The 21296-nt window shown below is 35.7% G+C and overlaps 1 protein-coding gene across 1 annotated transcript; it reads left to right on the forward strand.

Moving 5' to 3' along the window:
- The first annotated feature begins 3353 nt into the window (after positions 1-3353).
- On the forward strand, positions 3354-19302 carry LOC107687165 (desmoglein-2-like). The gene is made up of 14 exons (XM_016484386.1): positions 3354-3589; positions 5511-5639; positions 9072-9233; positions 9350-9491; positions 10638-10801; positions 11078-11209; positions 11309-11494; positions 12391-12800; positions 12901-13043; positions 14235-14456; positions 15068-15319; positions 16027-16154; positions 16269-16541; positions 17078-19302. The coding sequence occupies exons 1-14, from the start codon at positions 3536-3538 to the stop codon at positions 18122-18124; spliced, it is 3444 nt and encodes a 1147-aa protein (XP_016339872.1). The 5' UTR covers positions 3354-3535; the 3' UTR covers positions 18125-19302.
- Positions 19303-21296: the final 1994 nt, after the last annotated feature.

The following is a 21296-nucleotide window of genomic DNA, read 5'->3' on the forward strand; positions in this document are numbered from 1 at the left end:
GTGTAAATAGGTATTTGCACTTAGTGTAAATAGCATATTGCTAAAAATACTGCTATTTTCACTTAGTGTAAATAGAATCCATTGCTAATAGGAGATTTGAAAAGGGAGGGAGAAAAAGTTTCCCAAAAGGTGGGATCGAACCCGGGTCGATAGCGTCAAAAAGCCAACAACTCATGCTTATCCATCTGCACCACTGGAGCTGATGATTTACAGCCACTTTTAACTAAATGTAAATAGACACGCCATGTGAGTGCGGAAAACTTGGGTGTTGCCTGTACAACCCTTCCCTCGAATACACCCTGCCTTGGCCAGCCAGATGCTCCCAATTTCTCTCACTGATTTCACCATGAGTCATACAATCATTGTGCACAGGTGACAAGCGTGTGCATGCAGCGTCTACAGATACAGACATGTGACTGTTTACCATCCAAACTCAAGGGAGTTTCCTGCACGACTGGTTTTCTGTACTCTCTATTCTCATTCTCCATCCAAGAATACCAGCAGATAAAATTAACACACACACACACCACAAAAATATCCAAACATTCATAAAAGAAGATAAAAACTGTGTATAAGGATTAAGACTTTTTCAGAGAATATATCTTGAATTAAATGTATTCTCTTATCCTATTGGCAAAGTGCTGTTTTAAGTTTAAACCTCACTAAATTTAGCGTAAAACAGTACCAGTAACAAAAAATAAAAATAAGATGTATTTTCTTAAAAAAAAGTCTTATCTTATACATAAGTAAATGTGTCTTGTTTTAAGAACTTGCTGTTTTTTACTGAAAAAAAAAGTATTTTCTTCTGAAGTTTTAAATAAAAAAATATATATATTGGAGCACATTTTATAAGAAAAATATTTTAAAAATTACTTTAAAATGTCATATTTACAGTAAATATGATTTAATATTTAAATACCGTTTGTTTTGCTGTTTCTGTTGTAATTATGCAATTTACAAGTAATTTCTCAGAAATATTATTTCTTTTTTTATTATTTAACAATGCCAGTAAGAAAAATGTAAATAATTGAAGATATATTTTCTTTAAAAATCCTCATTATCTTACGTAATTTTGCTTCTCACATAAATGTATCTTGTTTTAAGAATTTTAAGATTTATTTATTGAAAAGCAAATAAAACATTTTATTTTATTTTATTACACTGTAATTCTTTTCAAGGATTATTGTAGTACATTTTATGCGAAAATACTATTTCAGTCTTGCTTTAAAATGTAACATTTAATTCATGGTGTTCCTTGCTGTTTCTATGTAATTAATTGTGAAATTTAATTCTGAGTGAAATTTTATTTCTTTTTTTCAGTGTACAAAATCCACTATATATCTAATCAAAATCGAGTCTATTTCTGTTTTCACATGAATGTTTCTAGAGAATGTTTGACCTGCAGTAAGCATCGTGGAATCTCTCTTTATTTCTCCTCTCTTTCAGTGTCTTTGTTCAGCAGTTGTGTCTGAGAAACAGATTTATGGCGGCTCAGACAGTGCTATTGAGAGCCTCTCTAAAGGGCCTCTGAAACACCCTTTGAATTTTCTTAGCTCTCATATTCTATTTCCAATCTGAGAGACCCCAAGGCCTTATTAACCTAGAAAGGCATATTTAATGCTGAAGTATTGTGCTCATTCTTAATGACATGATGATTTGGATTTATTTGATTGTATTTTTCAAATTGAGACAAGTCAGCAAAGTGAACAATTAAGTACGAGAAACTGAGTGAGAGTGAGTAAGTGAAAGAGACAGATCGGCAGAATAAACAGCTAAAGTTGTCTCGCCCAATCTCGTTTTTGTTCTCACTCTTTTCTTACACCTCCTTTAAAGCAAGCAGCCATTCCATGACTTCACCTTCCCTCAAAACGCTCTTTCCTTTCCACTGAAGTTGCGTCACAGAGTACATCGGGATATGTTTGGGAGTCTTATCGCAGCCAAATAAGTGTGTACATGAAACTCACATGCAAAACTATTGATCAAAACTAGTTCCAGAAATAATTTAGCATACAATCACACGTCCATTACAAATACAAGTCAATAGTAAAACTGTTTGCTGATTAGTTGTTTAGTTGGGCAAACCCTCAGACACGTTTCGGTTAAGCTGTTTTGAGTATGACCAACTTTTAATAAGCACATGTTAAGGTGTGAGCTTCGGAGGAATCAATTTATACTAAGTGTGATTCATATTAATTCTAAAGAAGAGCACCTCAAAGAGCATTGCTTCTGATCTGCTAATGAAGTTAATCTCTAGGCCAGCACAATAGCTTTTAGCAAAACTACATATGATTGCTCGGAGGTTTTTGTGTGATTTAACAATGAAAGATCTCAGAATAATTTTAGGATGTATTATTTCCATTAAACAAGCATAAAACTGGTGGTGTCAAAACATTCACGTGAGAGCATACAACATCACACTGTCAATGAGCAATAGAAGCATGCATATTTACAAAAGCGTATACCTTTTGTGTCACTTATGTGACTTTAATAGTGATACTATGTGTTTTTAAAGGTATTTTAGCATGTCAACAACAAAAATTTTCAGTATTATGTTTGCCCATCTTTCCCCATGAGGACACATTTTTGGCCTTTTGACCCAGACCTGTGTTTCCAACTTCTTGATTAGCAAATATGTGTATGTATACTGTGTGTTTATACATTTATTTAGGGTTTTATACATGCATACATAAACACATTAAAACCTTTATTAAAATTATGCAGAAACCCATAAATAAAAAACAACTATTTTTTGAACTTTTCAAAACAAGTACATTTTTCCTCTTCTATCACTTTATTTTATATTTTGTTCATTGTTTATTATGTATGTCTGTCAGTATAAGAAACAGTTAAAGCACTGAAATTTACCATTTGATTATTGAAAACGTGATATTTATAGAAATATCAGCATTAGATTCACCTTCTACTGAAAACATTACTGTGAAATCCTGAAATATAAAACTGTCAACCCTTTCACCTGTCACCTTTTAAAGCATAGCTATAGCCCAAGTTCCATCATATATTAAAATGTATTTATTTAGCTCAAGATGACACAATGCAATTTATTAACACTTGGAGACATTCTTTATCTTACATAATATTTAAAATGTTACAGATAACTAATTTAAATATTTATTTTTAATTTTATATTGATTAACTTTAATAGTATAATATATTAATATATTAATATAATAATAATAATAATACTTATTATTATTTATTTATTTTTTTAATGATCCAAGTTTTGTTACTCATAGAACACCACATAAAGGGTTAAGAATGGGTCTTGTGGATATATGTTAATACTACTGGGTGAGAACACTTGCCACCCCTTATGATACATGAAAGGTGTGGGAGAAACAATGAATAAGGAGTTAGTGTAAAGCGCTCTGGATCGATCTCATTCGCATTATCGCGCATCAAACAGCATCGGAACGCACTTCTCCCACAGCGGGACCTATTAAACTTTCCATAAGCAGCTGGTGACAGCAGCGGATCTCAGGTGACCAGGAAATAAATACCGTGTGTTCCTCCGACCATGGCCCGGCGTATCTCGCCTGCTGTCGCTTTTCTCTTTTGTTTTGGACTATCGGTAAGTTTGTCGTGTTTTTAAATATATCAGTCAATAGATATCCACGTTAACATAGCCTACTCCATTTTAGTCATTCTTCTGTATGACAAAGTATCGTTTTGTAAACCGAAACAATCTCTCATAAAACTGAAACTGCTTTTGTTTGCTTGTTTGGCAGCCTGTTTGTTTATAGCACTGTCGATGTGTAAAGCAACCACATTTATGTTTATAAAGTTAGTGTGAAAAAAAGCCTTGTATTGTCTTTAACTCTTAAAATGCCGGAGGGCAATCGCCTCAATTGTCCAACCCTTTACAGGAATTTACAATGGCAACTAAATGTAAAAAACATGGTAAAAATGTTACATTACGTGTTACATTTCTATCTATCAAATGGTGCATCTTTTTGGCCATCTATTAAACTTTTCACAATCATTTCTGTCAAAGTTGATTTTAGTTTTCAGAGATTCAGTTCTGTTTTTTTATTTAATCAGTGGTTAAGTTCAAAGCAGTGAATAAAATGCAAATAAATTCTCAGTGCTAAGACAACAATTTAGTTTTTAGTGGGTTATCTATCTATCTATCTATCTATCTATCTATTGTTTACAGTGTAGCCTGTAGGCTATAAGTTATTTATAAGTTATTATACATAATATTAAATATACAGTATTATAATAGGCTATTATATTATTGTTAATGATATTGTCAATCAGGAGATACATATTAATAATATATTCAAGTTTTTTTGTTTTCGTTTTTTACATTGGTCTGGAGATCCCTAGCTATCTTATTATGGTGTTATCATCGTAATTGTAGTATTTTGTTGGGAACTTTCACTGTTTACCATGGTGTATTTTCGTAAAGGTTATTTCAGAACAGGCTCTGTCTAGAATACCGACAGACAAACTACAGCAGTCAAGCTGGATCTGCAAGTGTTGTGTGAGAAAGTATAGCCTATTCTATTCAATTTCAGGTGTGTTGAAATCCCCGCCCCCTGCCACCTCAATGATTGACATTTCTCAATAATAATTCTTCAAATTCTAATGAAGATGAGTCACCGAGCAACAGTCGATTAAAATGGTTACTAAATGATTGTGATCTACTAAATGAGTGAAAATCACCTTACCTGGAATAGTTTACACTGGAGAATCTCAGTGAAGGAGTATTTTACTGCTTTTATCAGTATGTGCTGGGTAGATGTGCCAATAGCTCACAGTCTTGGTTGTTTTGGCTTTCGGTTTTAATATTTTTGCATACATTATACCCATACATGTTTCATACACAGAGTGCGTATGAGAAAGTGAATCACACATTTTATCACAGTTTTTAATACCTACTATTTCCACTTCACAAATGTAAAGGTTCTAGTTATTTATACGACGAGCATTGGGCCTTCAGTTTACGTAAAACAACCTAATGCATGTATCAAACCTTATGTAATTACCATACAAAATGTGAAATCTCCATGTATCTCTATAAACACTTGTAGAAGTACTGTGCAAAGTTTCTGTAGTTACAATTCAGAAATGCACAGTAGAAGAAAGTAAAGAAGCCACTTTACTAAGACATATTTGTGATAGTGCAAGGTTTTCTTTCTTTTCTCGACTCCTGTATAGGGATTTTTTCTGTGGTTGCAGATCTTTTCAGGTTTCACTTTCATTTCATTTCATATAAATTACAGCATCTGTTTAATTTTGTCTGTGTACAGACAGGATGAGCTTAGTGTCAACTATACTTGCATGCAAGTTGCAACCGCAGTTTCGATCATTTATAATGACTCACCAGTGAATCATTTACAAATCCTGCTAATGAGAACGTTCTCAACAGGCTGGGCAGCAACTATAAAAACAAATATTTCTTGGTCTCCTTTTTCTGCTGTGTGGGAAGGTTGGCAGGATAAGTCTGTCTTCACAAATTGTTGATGTGCATTTCTGTTTTCCCACAGCATGTGTTTGAGGTTGAAGCCAGATTCCAGCACTCTGTGGCCCTCCACAGGCAGAAGAGAGAATGGATCGTCCCTCCCCAAATCTTAGAGGAGAATGTGGATTACACCAAGAGAGAGTTCATTGCAAAAGTGAGTGAGACTTTTCCTGCGTCAAACACATTGATATGCAAACATCAACCTTAATGCACAATCAAAGTGTAAAAAAGAAAAGGCATCATCTTTTTCACCAGGGAGTTAAAAAGGGAAAAATAAAATCTCATGTAATTGCAATTTATAGTACAACTATAGGAATAGGCCTAGTTCACCCAAAAGTGAAAATTTACTTTAGATTTACTCACCCCTAGGCCATCCAAGATGAGTTTGTTTCTTTATCAGAACAGATTTGCAGGCAATTTAGCTTTAAGTCACTTGCTTGTCAATAGATCTTCTGCAGTGAATGGGTGCCATCAGAATGAGAGTCCAAACAGCTGATAACATCAAAATTATCCACAAGTAATCAACATGAATCCAATGAATTAATGGCTTGTGAAGCGAAAAGCAGTTTTTGTAATAAACAAATTTATCACAATGTTTTTAAACTTCAAGTCATCTCCATAATATTGCTTTCTCCATTAAAAAGTGGTCTCATCTGAATCAGGAGATAAATATGCACAGATCGAAACAGTTCTAATCAAATATATTGGTGGATTGATGTGAGAGGATAAGAGGGGATGGACTTTTCATTGAAGGAAACTGTCAATGAAAAACAAAAGGGGAAAAACAAAAACGAAAACAAAACTAAACTAAAAGGCAGGAGCTCAGAAAACGAGGAACTAGATAGCACAGAACTAAAGCAAAAAGGAAAAACCCTAATATCAAAAAGTATAAAATAAATGCAAAGGAGACTAGACTAGACTAGTGATGTTCGGTTCTTGAACGAATCGTTCTTTTGAGCCGGTTCTCAGGAAGTAACCGGTCGAACCGGTTCACAAATCGAACTGAATCGAACTTTAGTTCCGGGTAGTTGACGCAGGATGCACAGCCAAAGTAGCACGTCCAACTCAGAAAGAACCGATTGAGCCGGTTCAACCAACTGTCGAAGTTTGCCGAGGATTACCGAGGACTCAACAAGAACCGAATGAGCCGTGGCGAAGTTTGCCGAGGATTACCAAAGATTCTGATGAGTGAGTTGACGATGCTGTGCAAGCCTGAGGCGCGTACTGGAAATATGCTTATTATGACTGTTATTAATTTACATTTTTTAAAAACCTGCAAAAACCTTTCTGTTGAGTGATGTAAATACATTTTATGCATGCATATTATATTTAAAGTTGCTTAAGCGAAATCAAGGAGTTTATAAGACTGGTTTATTCATTCTTTATACTGTAGACATGTAGAACATATCCGCGTTTGTGCATCAATGTCTGTAATGTGTGCTGTAGGTGTGAAACTTTTAGGAATCTTATCCAAGTTGTAGGCTAGTCAATATTGGTTAGTCAGTCGTATCCGACATAAGGATCCGCGAATGAAACTGTGACCACAAACACGTACCATTAACTAAGTGAATTATATGGCAATAATCAGCAATATGCTTTCACACAAATGACTTTATTTTTTGAATGTTTCAATATGTGTTGACACAGATGACTTATTTGAAATTTTCATTGATACAACATGGCACTGACTTGGTAGAAAAGAAATGCGTAAAGACGTTATTTCTGGATGACGTCAGGAACCAATGAATCGGCTTTTTGAACCGGTTCAATGAGCCGATCTGTCAGAAAAGAACCGGTTCGCGGAAATGAATCGGACTTTGCATCACTAGACTAGACTAGACTAGACACAGTCAACAGAGACAAAAGCCAGGTTAACTCAGCAGAGCAGAGATTCAATCCGGCACAGGACCGAAAACAAGACGAGAATATAAAGGGAGACTAATGATCTAAAACAGGTGTTAACCCTAACAAGATAATCAGGTAACAAGAGGGGCGGGGTAACAATAGACAATAGAGCACATGACAAACACAAATACCAACTGACAGCCATGTGCTCCAGACAGACCAGGGGGGTATTCCAAAAAGCATGTTATGTGACATACCCGGGGTATGTTTGAGGATAAGCGAGCGGATAACCTCAGCTTTCGGGTCCAAAATCGGAGGTTACTTTCAGGGTATGTAAGTAACCATAGTAACTTGCTCTCTGAAGATATGTAATATGTAATATAGCCTATTATATTTATTTATATATATATATATATATATATATGATATGATATGATATGTTAATGATGAATGTGCTAATATAAGTAATAAATAAGTTAATATATTATTCTAATATGGTTATTATATTTATTTTATTGCCATATATAAGTTATCTGTATAAATTATAAAAACTATGACAAGTTAATGTTTAATTTATGATATTTTATTTATTTATTACATTTTATATTATCATCTCACACATGGATCGGCATTTTCTATAATGTCTAAATTCTAAATCAAAATACATATCTGATATGACTTCATATATAATTAGCATCAAGCAAGCAATATAATTTATATTCTCAAGGATTAAAGATTAAACGAAAAAAAAAATACAAATGATTGCACAACCATCATATGCACTAAGCATGTAAACGACCATTGAACAAAAGAAGAAAGAAGAAGAAAGAAACAGCATGGCACGCTTTTTCTTAGTGTCCGTTTCCATAGTGACTCGTCGATTCGTTGCTCTGTTGAGAATGTCTTGAGTCTTTTTTACAGTCTATGGTCTTAACCAGGAACATACTCTGAGTTGAATGAACTTACTCCGGGACGCGTTTTTGGAACCACATACATCGAGTAAGCAAGGTTTGGGGTTAATCAACCGAAAGTTCAGGGTTTAGCTGACGGTAAGTTTAACCGTGCTTTCTGGAATACACCCCTGGACACAACATAAACAAACCCAGATCAGACCGGTGTCTTGACAGAAGCGTTCTTATGGATTATCAATTATAGTATTTTAGCCAGAAGCAATGTTTAAAAGTAAAAACGCCTTAATGATGGATTTGTTTCTTACAAACAACAAACTTTTCACTTCACAATTCATTAACTGATGGACTGGAGTCATGTGGATTAGTTGTAGATTATTGTGATGTTTTTATGAGCTGTTTGAACTCTCACTCTGACGGCAACCATTCACTGCAGAGGATCCATTGGTAGGCAAGTGACATTAAAATTTGTACAAATCTCATCTTTGAGAGAGTAAATTTTCTGCAAGTTTTCATTTTTGGGTGAGCTGTTCTTTTAAATTTATGTTATGCATAGAAATTGCATAGAAATTATGCATAGAAATTACATGTAGAATATACACGAAAATTTAAACTTTAGCTTCTTGTAATTCAAACTTTGTATATAAAACTGATGTCTGCAATATCATTATTGCAAAAGTAGCTGATGAACTCACTACATCACATGTGTGACATACAGTGCAACAATATCATCAACTAATGTAAGCATTTGAGATTTACAATGCCTCATGTGTCAGGTCACTGTAGGCTTGATCGGTTTTTGTGTTAAATAAATGTGTTTCTGATTTATTTAGATTCGCTCAGATAAGGAAGACGTCAAACTGAAAAATGTGAGGTACTCACTGAAGGGCGTCGGTGCAGACCAGCAGCCGTTCAATTTATTTGTGGTGAATCCTGAAAATGGATATGTCAGGATAACGGGGCTCCTTGACAGAGAGTCCATCGCACAATACAATGTAAGTGAAATGGCTGTGATGACAATGATGATTCATGATGATGATGATGATGAAGGTGGCTTTAACACCTACACTTGATTATGATGGATGGTGATCTTGAATTTATTCCTCTGTAGCTTTCAGGCGTTGCTACTTTCACAGATGGCACGATTGCAGAAAATGACATTGGGCTGAGAATAAAAGTGAAGGATCAGAATGATAATCCGCCTGTTTTTGGTCCGATGAATCCCGGGGCTGTAGACGAGCTCAGTCCAGCAGGTATGTGATCTGCAGTTGTTACAGGTATATATATATATATATTTTAAAAAGTTGACGAAGTTTGTACAATAAACATAATGATGATTTTTATAATTATCAAATTCTGCATGTGGGTTATTGGTTCAAACCAACACTTTTTTTTTTTGTCCTGGAATTTATTATAAAAAATATAATAAATTATTTTATAAATAATAATATCTTCTTATTATTATTATTTAATAATATCGTATTATTATTTAACAGTAATTTAATAAGAAATTAATTAGGAAAAAAAAAATCAGCTGCACATTATATATTATGGATATTTGGTAATGTAAGGTTAGTTGTAAAATGTGGTGCAACTCCCCAAAAATGTAATGATATTTATGAATTAATAATTTAACAAAAAAAATCTTTAAATATACACTACAGTAGTTAAAAAAATTTGGGGTCTGTAAGATTTTTAAATGATTTTGAAAGAAGTTTCTTATGTTCACCAAAGCATTTATTTGATAAAAAATGTTGTATAAAAAGTAATATTATAAAAATATTATTACAATTTATTACAATATTATTACAAGAAATATTTCTTATTATTATCAATGTTGAAAACAGTTGTGCTGCGTAATATTTTTGTGGAAATGGTGATATATATATATTTTTTTTCAGGATTCTTTGATGAATAGAAAGTTCAAAAGAACAACATTTATTTGAAATAGAAATATTGATATATATTTTTTTTTTTTCAGGATTCTTTGATGAATAGAAAGTTCAAAAGAACAACATTTATTTGAAATAGAAATATTTAGTAAAACTGTAAATGTCTTTAATGTCACATTTGGTCAATTTAATGCATCTTTGCTGTTTAAAAGTATTCATACACAGTAGTGTATAATTAAAAACTATTTAAAAATAATGATAAAGGTGTTTACATTCACATGTATTCAAGGTCTGAGAAAATGTTATTACTTTGTACTTGAAGGTTACACCATTTGAAATGTATTACAGTATTAAAATGCTATTAAAAAGTTTTTTTTTTTTAACTTTAAGAAACCAACATAAATATAAAGAGTACATTTCTAAGAACTTAGAATCACATGTTTTAAAGTAGATTTTTTCGAAAGATTTTTTCCTTTCATTTATCGTGGGCACTCTTATTTGATACAGACACAGTAGTGATGAAGATTAATTGCTTTGATGCCGATGAGCCAGGAAACCCAAACTCTCAAATCAAGTATGAGATTGTTGAGCAGCAGCCAGCTGGGGAGAGGATGTTCAGAGTTGACAGTGACGGCACAGTCCGTGTTGTCAGTTCTAACCTGGATAGAGAGGTGAGAGGCCACCATCACTGTATCAAATGTGTTTCTGATATCTAACATGCTACATAACACACACACACACACACACACACACACACACAGCACTGGCTCTTCTTTAGTTACAGCACATATGAGCTTCATTGTGCCAGTGCTAAATGTTCTGTTATTGTTTAATTTTAAATGAGTAATGCAGGAACATATAAAGACACAATGACTGCTTTTGTTGAGCATAATGAGCAGTATGTAGACGATTGCACCTTTTTATTCACACGCCATCTCTCTCTTCAGACCGTTGATCAGTATGTCCTGCTTGTCAAAGCATCTGACCTGAATGGAGCTGCAGGTGGCAATGCCGCCACAGGGACGGTCACCATCAAGATCAATGACGTCAACGATAATGTGCCTGTGTTGGAAGGCCCAGTAAGAAAATATCTTCACTATGTTTAAATCCACACAGTTATGTTGTTGTACTGTAGTGGTCCCTTCCATTTTTGCAACCTCTTTTTTCTTTTTCCATAGTTTGAGGCCAGTATTGAGGAAAATACAGAGAAAGTAGAGGTGATGAGACTCAAAGCAAGTGACCGTGACCTTAAGGACACGGACAACTGGGTGTCTAAGTGCTTTATTGCATCAGGCAATGAGGCTGGATACTTCAGCATTCACACGGACCCAAAGACCAATGAGGCAGTCATTATGCTTGACAAGGTGTGCAATGATATTTGTTGCTTATTTCTTTCATAATTTCTGGTATGAGTAGGTTTTTTTATGATACCAAAATGTCAGTATTCATACCAATATTGCTCATATTTCACAATTCTAATTAACAATTTTGACACCACAGGAAAAACTTTAATTATTAATCATTCAAAATTAATTATTACTATAATAGCTAATTTTTCATATAAATATTAACATATTGAAATTATTTTTCAATTAAGTAAACAAATAATTATTTTAAGTAATTATTCAAGTAAGCAGTCGATAATAAAGGAATAACATGGCAGTTTCTCTTTTTCTTTTCAGTATTGTTGTTTGATTAACAAGACAGTAACTTTGTGAAATATTATTATACTTTAAAATAACTGTTTTCTATATGAATACATTCTCAAATGTAATTTATTCCTATTATGGCAAAGCTGAATTTTCAAGCAGCTGTTTGAAATAGAAATCTTGGAGCGTTATACACGTCTTTACTCTAACTTTTGATTAATTAAATGTGTCCTTGCTGAATAAAAGTGTTAATTAAAAAAAATACTGACCCCAAAATTTTGAATAGTAATATACTTTGATTTTTCATTAAAAAGGATTCTATTAACATTCATAGGAGACATAATATACTGTGTTTACATTAATACAAGATGGGCAGAAATGTGCATTTTTACCATCAAAAACATGTTAGTCAGACAGCACTCGGGTGATAAATGTCATGGGTACTTGGTTATACTGATACAGAAGAAAGGCTAGTATTGTTACAGTATCAACTTACTTTAAAAGTACTGGTACTTTTGACAGGGATAGTTATAGCATGGAGCTGTTCTGAAGCAGATTATACTCTCAGCCATTTGCTTGAAAAAATTATCTCATGTCTGTTTTCCCTGCAGGCTGTCGATTATGAGGATGTCAAAGACCTGAACCTTGGCATTGGTGTAATAAACAATGCTCCATTCCACCCCTCTGTGAGTGGAGGAGGACAAGGAATGAATATCAACTTCGGGGGCAGCGGTGGTGGCGCAGGAGGAGGCGGTGGCGGTGGCGGTGGTGGAGCTGGGGGTGGAGCTGGCGGTGGAGCTGGCGGTGGAGGTGGTGGCAGTTCAGGCGGTTCATGGTCAATGTCAGGGGGTCAGATATACAATGTGAACGTCAAGGTGAAAAACCAGCCTGAAGGACCCAAGTTCATGCCCCAAACAAAAGCCATCCCCATCTCAGAAGGCAAGACTTTTAGCAGCAATGAGGTCATCGCAAGATACCCCGCCATTGATACAGACACAGGAAAGGAAGCTACCAACGTAAAGTACGTATACATAGAAATAGTTCTGTCAACAATTAAGAGGAAGCGGCATAGAAAACAATGAGAACTGAGCTTGAGCTAACTATGTTCCCTTTTCTTACAGGTATGTTAAAGGATTTGACCCAGATAACTGGCTGACCATCGATGAGACAACTGGAGCCGTTAAAATGAACAAGGCTCCTGACCGCGAGTCCAAGTATCTAGTTAACGGGACTTACTATGCCCAGATTTACAGCATAACTCAAGGCAAGTTTTCTGCAGGGTTATTAACCAAAAACCTATCCTAAATAAAACATTAAAGGGATAGTTAACACAAAAATGAAAATTCTGTCATCATTTACTCACCCTCAAGTTGTTCCAAACCTGTAGAAGTTTGTTCTGTTGAACACAAAAGAAGATATTTTGAAGAACATTGCTAACCAATCAGTTGCTGGTAACCATTGACTTCCATAGTCTTTTCTTTCCATACAGTGGACGTCAATGGCTACCAGCAACTTTTTGGTTACCAACAATATAACTATAACTTAAATGTATTTTATTTTATTTCAGCTAGTTGCCAAGGCAACATTTCTCATTTTTATTTAGTTTAAGTACTAAAATAACTGAAACTAAAAACTATTTAAGACATTATTAAAAATAAATAAATAAATAAATTCAGTAAATAAATAAATAAAAATGACAAAAACATAACAAAATCACTAAGACATTAAAATCAAATTGAAAACATAAAATATAAAAATAAAATCTAATTCAAAATATTAACAAAAATATAATAGTATAAATCATACTAAAGTAACAGTGGTTCTAGGGAAAACGGAAAACTTTTCTTTGTTGAAGTCTTTTTTGTTTTATCCAACTGTTCTATTTTTTTCTAATTTTTTAACTGTTTCCAGATGTTGCCAGGTTATGGCTCCCTGCCATAATATATGATAATATACTTAATTAACTTATAGACCAATCATACTTCCAGTGTGCCACATAGTGTAATACAATGGATATTGCAGGTACATACCCTGTCCTGAAGATGGCGTCATCTTCACATTGATCAACAGTAGTTACTGAAAACTGGGGCAATGTTTGGATGCTTAACCATCTGCAAGTTATGATGTAAACAATTATTTGATTTAATTGATTTAATCCATTCGTTTACATTGCATTCTCTTTTTATATATTGTTCTTTCTTTTTAAATTTTTTTAGTACTTTTTAAAAACCTTTTAAGGGAAAGTAGACCGAAAGCTTTCTTTTAGTTTACTTTTCGACACGTTCGTTTTTATTATATATTACAGTATTACAACATTTGTCTCAAATTTATATTCATGTATTGAATGCAAAAAAATATTTTTTTTTATATATAAATATATATAAATATAATTTTTTATATTTTTAATATAATAATAATTTTTTTTTTTTATACGTTTTTCCTTTTCTCTTAATAGACTTGCCTTCAAAGACGGCAACAGGCACCATTGCCATCCAAGTAGAGGATTTTAATGACCACTGCCCAACTTTGACAAGCAAAGTCAATACACTCTGTACTGACAAGGATGCCGTCTTAGTCACTGCAGTGGATGAGGATGCACCTCCCAATGGAGCTCCTTTCACCTTCAATGTTGTCCCAGAAGGAACTAAGGGGAAATGGACAGTCGAGCATTTAAACGGTATGCCAGATGTTGCCAATTTATTTTTTGACCCACAACAATACTTCACTGACATAATATTTAAAAATTGCATTGACGTTAAATCTAATTTAAAATATTTCCATGAATATTTATAGAAAAATACTGCCGCAGTACCTCCTTGTGTCATTGGGGGATGTTGGCCCACATGTTAAAAGCTATCTATTGTAAGAAGTCAAACATGTGAAGTACTAGTCAGAGATCTGTTGTCGTTTCAAATCCGCAAGACCTTCGTTCATCTTCAGAACACAAATTAAGATATTTTTGATGAAATCCAAGAGCTTTCTGACCCTGCATAGACAGTAGCGCAACTACCATGTTCAAGGCCCAGAAAGGTAGTAAGAACATCGTTAAAATAGTATTTGTGACATCAGTGGCTCAACCGTAATTTTACGAAGCTATGAGAATACTTTTTGTGCAAAAAGAAAACAAAAATAACCACTTTATTCAAGGATTTCTTCTCTTCCATGTCAGTCTTTGTCGCGCATACACAAAACTACCACAACGCACACATGTGGTGCTGCTGACACACGAGTCGGCATTCTGCCGCTACTGACTTTGTGGTTGAGATCTTCTGTTTTTCTTCCTATCAGATACCACTGCCATCTTCAGAACAAATGAAAAGCTGTGGCCAGGAGAATATGAGCTGTTGGTGGACGTCAAGGACCAGCAGGGGTTGTCATGTCCAGAACCTCAGAAAATTCAGGTGGATGTGTGCACTTGTAACGACCAGGGAGCTTGTGCCCGAGCAGGACCAACAGGAGCATCAGGAGCATTTAAGAAGGGATCCAGGTTTGGACCAGCTGGAATCGGCCTGCTCTTCCTTGGACTCCTTTCATTATTGCGTAAGTTTGTTTAGTATCTTAAAGTCTACCATGTAAATCTGACTTTATTACATTTTCTAGACATTTAGTTAATTGCCTGGTTTCTATTTATGCCGCATTTAAAACTGAAGTATGCAGTTTCTGCAGAACTAGAGTCACTTAGTGGAATTACAAAAATAAAGCATATTAATAAAGCATATTTTCAAACAACCTTTGACCAGCAGATGTAAAGATTGACAGTAAAGAGCTAATGTGTGGCAAAAGCTTGAGTTTAGTTTACCTGTCGAGAAGAAACATTCCACCAATTCATTCCTTCATCTTATAAAAGCACCGATAATGTTTACCTTTGTCTGTCTCTTCGAATTTTGTCATGCACTTCTGAAACCAAATATGAATTCTTTTTTCCATGTGACACATAGTCCTACACTGGCTAAACGACAGTAGCCACACCCCAAACTCTCACTGCTCTTCATATTTTGATGGTGCCTGGGAGCTTCAATCTTTACACTTCTGTAAAATAAGAAATAAACCCATGAATGGCATACTAATAGTACAATGAATTGAGTTTAGAGATTGTGTTTTGACATAAAAAAACGGACACACTTCACCTTACTTTTGTCTGATTGTGCTCTCCTAACAACTATCATTATTCTGGAGAACACAAAAAAAGATATTATGATTGATAGTTATGATGTGAAATTAATTGCTGTATTTCTCCTCTGTTACAGTCATCCCACTCCTGTTGCTGCTGTGTCAGTGTGGAGCTACTGGGCTGGCGGGAGCTTTCACAGACATGCCCTTTGACACTAAAGAGCATCTCATCTCTTACCATACCGAGGGCCAGGGAGAGGACAGGGTAAGATCTTGAACTTCTGATTGAATTGCAATGTATGTTATCAGGAACAAAATCTGATTAAGATGTTAGTGTTATCTCAAAACTAAATAAATCAAACCCTTTTGTCTCTGATAGGATGTTCCACTCGATGTTGTTGAAGGAAGGTTAGGTTATGCATCAAGAGACGTGGGTGGCATGCGTATCATAAGAGCAGGAGGAGCAGGAGGAGCAGGAGGAGCAGGCTTCATGGACTCCTTTTCCACAATGGGTGGCCGTGGCAACAATGAAATGGTAATGTCCTACATGGACTCGAACAGAAGAAGTGAGACTCTTAGAAGTAGAGGAATGGCTGGAGATTTTGACGGAATGGCCGTGTCTGATATGTTCCTGGGCGAATACTACTCACAGGTTAGTATATACCTACAGGACAGTGTATATAAAGTTAATTTATTATGTTTATTTAGTGTGATTAATTATACAACTATCTATCTATCTATCTATCTATCTATCTATCTGTCTATCGTTCTGTCTATCATTCTATCTATCATTTTGTCATTCTGTAATTTTATTCATCTACAGTTCTATATATCTATTGTTCTATTAATATTCTGTCAATCTATTGTTTTATCATTCAATCATTTTATCATTCTATCTGTCTAATGTTCTATCATTGTATCATTTAGCATTATGTTATCTATCTATCTATCTATCTATCTATCTATCTAATTTTAATAGATATTGTTCAATTGATAATTAAATCATTTTTTTCATTATATCTTTGTATCTACTGTTCTATCATTTCATCATTCTATCTATCAGTTCATTGTTCAGTCTATCACTCTATCATTATCATACTATTATTATATTGCTGTATTGTATTATCTATGTGGATCACATTTATATATATTTATATATATATATATATTACTCTATGTGTGTTACAGAAAAGCCGTGGAATGGAGGATGGATTTGCTAAGAATGAGCCTATGGTGTATGATTTTGAAGGGAAGGGCTCTCCTGTGGGCTCTGTGGGCTGCTGCAGCATCCTCGAAGATAACAATGACCTAGAGTTTCTCAGTGACCTCGGGCCCAAGTTCACTACTCTCGCTGAAATATGTGGAGGTAAAAAGACTGAGGTCCCTGCTCCTCTTCCTCTTCCTCTTCCTCTTCCTCTTCCTCCCCCTCCCAAACCCATCGTGGACCGTACCGAGGTGGTGTCTTCATCAACCAACGTTATAAATCCTGGGAATATTACCACTAACAGAGCTATATCTTCAAACGCATTGAATATAGCTTCCAACATGGCTACGACATCATCTACTCGTGTGGAGAACGTCATGGTCACAGACAACCGGCCCACAGTGATTACGAGTGTCCAACCGGCTCCAACGCTCCTGGTGCAACCGCAGCCAATGTACTACATGGTGGAGCCGCAGCCCAGCACAGTACTGCTCGCCGAAAGGCCGGCCATGGGACAGAACATGTACGTGCTGAACAGAGGCCCGGTAGCCGAGGGTGTTGTAGTCCAGGGCGCAAACATAGCGACGAATACCCTGACCCGTGGCGAGAGAATGGTGCTTGTGGACAGGGGGGCACCTGCTCAGGCTGGGGTGCTGCACACAAGTAATCTGTCTGGATCACAATTGCTCCTGGTGGATGGGGGAGCCATGAGCGGTCAAGTCCTTCAGGGGACGCTTCAGAGAGGGGTTGCTGGATCTCAGGGCCTGATGGTCGTGGAAGGACAAGGGGGTCATGTGATTCAGGGGTCCCTCAAAAAAGGTGTTTCCACTCATGGTGGATCTCAAAATGTCCTTTATATGGAGAGCAATGGGGGATCAGGTGTGGGTGTTCAAAAGGGGATGATGTCCACCGCAGGGTCATTCGGTAGCATCGGATTAGGTGGGTCATCTGTCCAGATTAACCAAAACCCATCGTCACATAAAGTCGTTGTCCAGGAGAGAAAGGTTGTGACAACACAAAGTGTCAAGTAATAATGCAACACTCATTCAGTACTTGTACAGTCGTAAAAGTGTTAGAGGGTTTAGAAAGTCATCAATCAAGTCTTCAGAGCTCATGCATGCAAATCATTAGAGTTTCATGTTGTTACCATGTTAGGTCACATAGAATATGCAAATAATGCTTGAAAAACTGGTTTTTAATGCACTTGAGGTTTACTTCTCTGTAAGTGTAGTGCACTATACTTGATTTTATTTTCCTTTCATTTTTTTCCCTTGCCTATAGATTATATGTTACTGTACGTGTGCATTCAGTGTGTGCTCTGTAAAGACTGTTGTTTGTGGAAAATATGCACAAGTTACCCTGAGGCCATTCCTGTGCAGTTTATGCAAATCAGCTGAAAGCTATTTTAGATAAGTGCAGATATATAAGAACATAAACACAGCCAGAAATCAGTTGAGTAGAGTCGATTAAAAAGACTATAGAAGGACAGATGTTTTTTTTTTTTTTGTTTTTAGAAAAGCACAGTGCTGTAAAAGACAATTCATGAATCAGTTGTGGTAATGTATATTTTGGGTAGCTGTTTATAAAAATTACCAGTGTGTTTCATTAACCAGCACTGGTATGGTTTGCATTTTTACAGTATTTTTCATTCCTCTTCTTAGTTACTGTTTGTAAACAAGTAGGAAGTCTGATTAGTAAGTCTGTGTTTAGAAGCTTGTGGTTTCTCTTTGCAGTGTGGTTAAATAAAAAGACCAAACCCACATTCCAAGCAATAATGATCATATGTATGAAATGAATATGTACAAATTTATTATTTTTTCTCTCAAAATGCTTGTATTTAAGAATACAGTAGCTAAAGCACATTTCTTTTGTTTAGTCTTTTGAATTTAATGGTAAACACTAAAAAAACAAAACAAAACAAAAAAGACTTGGTGCTGGGATTTTTCTATTCACAGCTCTGGTTTGGTACAAAAATTGTTTTTTGAAGGGGTGGGCAGTGGTTTCCAACTTTCCTAGAAATGGACTCATTAGCTACTTGGTGGGAAAGTGTGTTACTAGTTTTCACAGAGAAACTTTTTTCAGGGGTCAATATTTTAAAGCAGCTTAAGGCTGTTTAGAACTTCTTTTTTAATGCTGATTTTATAAATGTTTCATATGTTTCACTGTGGAACAGAATTCCAAAAGACAATAAAAAGTCATTTTAATGTCATCCATTGTGTAAAACTGTGTCTATGGGCAAGTGTCAACAAAAACTGGAATCTGTAAAGTAGTAATTCAAGGGAGGCAGTCATTCCTCTAGCAATTTCACAAGTTCAGTTTCAGACAAAGAAATTGGCAAGAACAACCCACAGTGCTCTGGAATACGATTCTATAATGAACTGAACATAGCCAGCAGTGTTGGGGTAATGCCTTACAAGTAACGCGAGTTAAGTAATCAGATTACTTTTTTTAAGTAACTTGAAAAGTAACGCATTACTTTTTAATTTAGAAGGAAATATCTGAGTTACTTTTTCAAATAAATAACGCCAGTTACTTTGTTTCCCATGTCTTGCCTGCCAGCTCTCGTGTTGCCATGTTGAGAGAAATCGGGAGTAAGTGCAGAGGATGTGTGCGCTGTGTGAACATGATATTACTGTAGTTCTAGACTAAATATGAACATGTATTTACTCATCTCACCTGCACAAAAATAGATTCAGTATTCCTCAAAATGCAAACTCAGAATATTATACAAACCTGCAATAATTAAATATGTTAAATAGACAACTTACAACTTACAAATATCACTTACTGTATGTATTTAATCCCATTTTATTAACCAATGTCTTGGCTTCGGACCTTCGATGATCCAATTTAACCATATTAATAAGCATAAATGACACATTTGTGTTTCAGTTTTGTTATTGCTGAATAGTGTTGAATTTTCTTCTCATTCTACATTTGTAAAAGAAGAGCTTTTTATATTAAAAACAAACAAGCAAGCACTGCCCAGATTTAAAAAGTAACTCAAAAGTAACGTAACACTTACTTTCCATAAAAAGTAACTTAGTAACGTAATTAGTTACTTTTTCAGGGAATAACGCAATATTGTAATGCATTACTTTTAAAAGTAACTTTCCCCATCACTGATAACAAGACTAGTTGTTAAAAATAATATAGACATACTGAAATGTGGGACACTGCTTATGACTTGCAGGACGCTGAATCAAGCTACCAATTTGCGAGACTGTCCCGCATTTTGGTCACTGTACCTGTCCCCAAACACTAGTATTCCACTTGAATATCCTATTTTTTTTCCAAACAAGCCTACTGCATTTTAAAATACTTTTAGGAACTGCCACTCAAAAAATCTCAAATAAATCTTATCCTGACTCAGAATTGTGAGATATACAGTCAGAACTGTGAAATAATAAACTTAGAAGTCTGAGAAAAAAAGTCTGAATTGTGAGATACAAACGTCTCGGTTACGTATGTAACCCTCGTTCCCTGAAGAAGGGAATGGAGACGTCACGTCGGTAATGACCGATGAATTGGAATCTCGCTCAGAGAGACCAATCCACTTCACGTGTAAACTAAACGTGCCAATGCACATTGGCATGCGATGATTGCATCCTGCTGCCGCTGATCGCAGCGCGAGTATAACTAGGCAGCAGGTGCAACGCATACTCAGGTTTTCGCTGAGGAGCCCGGTGACCCAGCCGCTCAGCGGTGGTACAGCAGCTGTGCCGACGGTACGTGACGTCTCCCTTCCCTCGACGTCACGTCGGTAATGACTGACGAATTGGGATCCCTACCAAAACGCCATGGATGCTGCCCCTTCCAGTGTCCTATGCCAGTGAGTCCTGTGTGTTGGAACAGGAATGTTACGGAAGCCCCATCCTTCCCGAAGGAGGTTTCGGAAGCACTTACACATATGGAAACCCGTTTAGGTGCATATGGAAGATTTAGAGGTGATTGCAACCCTCTTGGGAAATGGCAAAAGTCTGCCGGCGAAACATGGGCTCTGAGCTATACCGTGGAATTTACACTGACTTTACACAGCATCTGTGCGAGAAGGCTCACTGGGGGAAACTCATATTTGCGCAGTCCCCGCGGCCAGCTGTGTGCCAGTGTGTCCGTGCCAAGTGTTCCCTCAGTCAGGGAGTAGAACAGCTGGTAATGAGAGGTTTCTGGAGAGGCAAACAGGTCTACCTGAGCAGCTCTGAA

This window comes from Sinocyclocheilus anshuiensis, unplaced genomic scaffold (genome assembly GCF_001515605.1).
Source record: "Sinocyclocheilus anshuiensis isolate Anshui unplaced genomic scaffold, SAMN03320099.WGS_v1.1 scaffold1355, whole genome shotgun sequence".
Lineage (NCBI taxonomy): Eukaryota > Metazoa > Chordata > Actinopteri > Cypriniformes > Cyprinidae > Sinocyclocheilus > Sinocyclocheilus anshuiensis.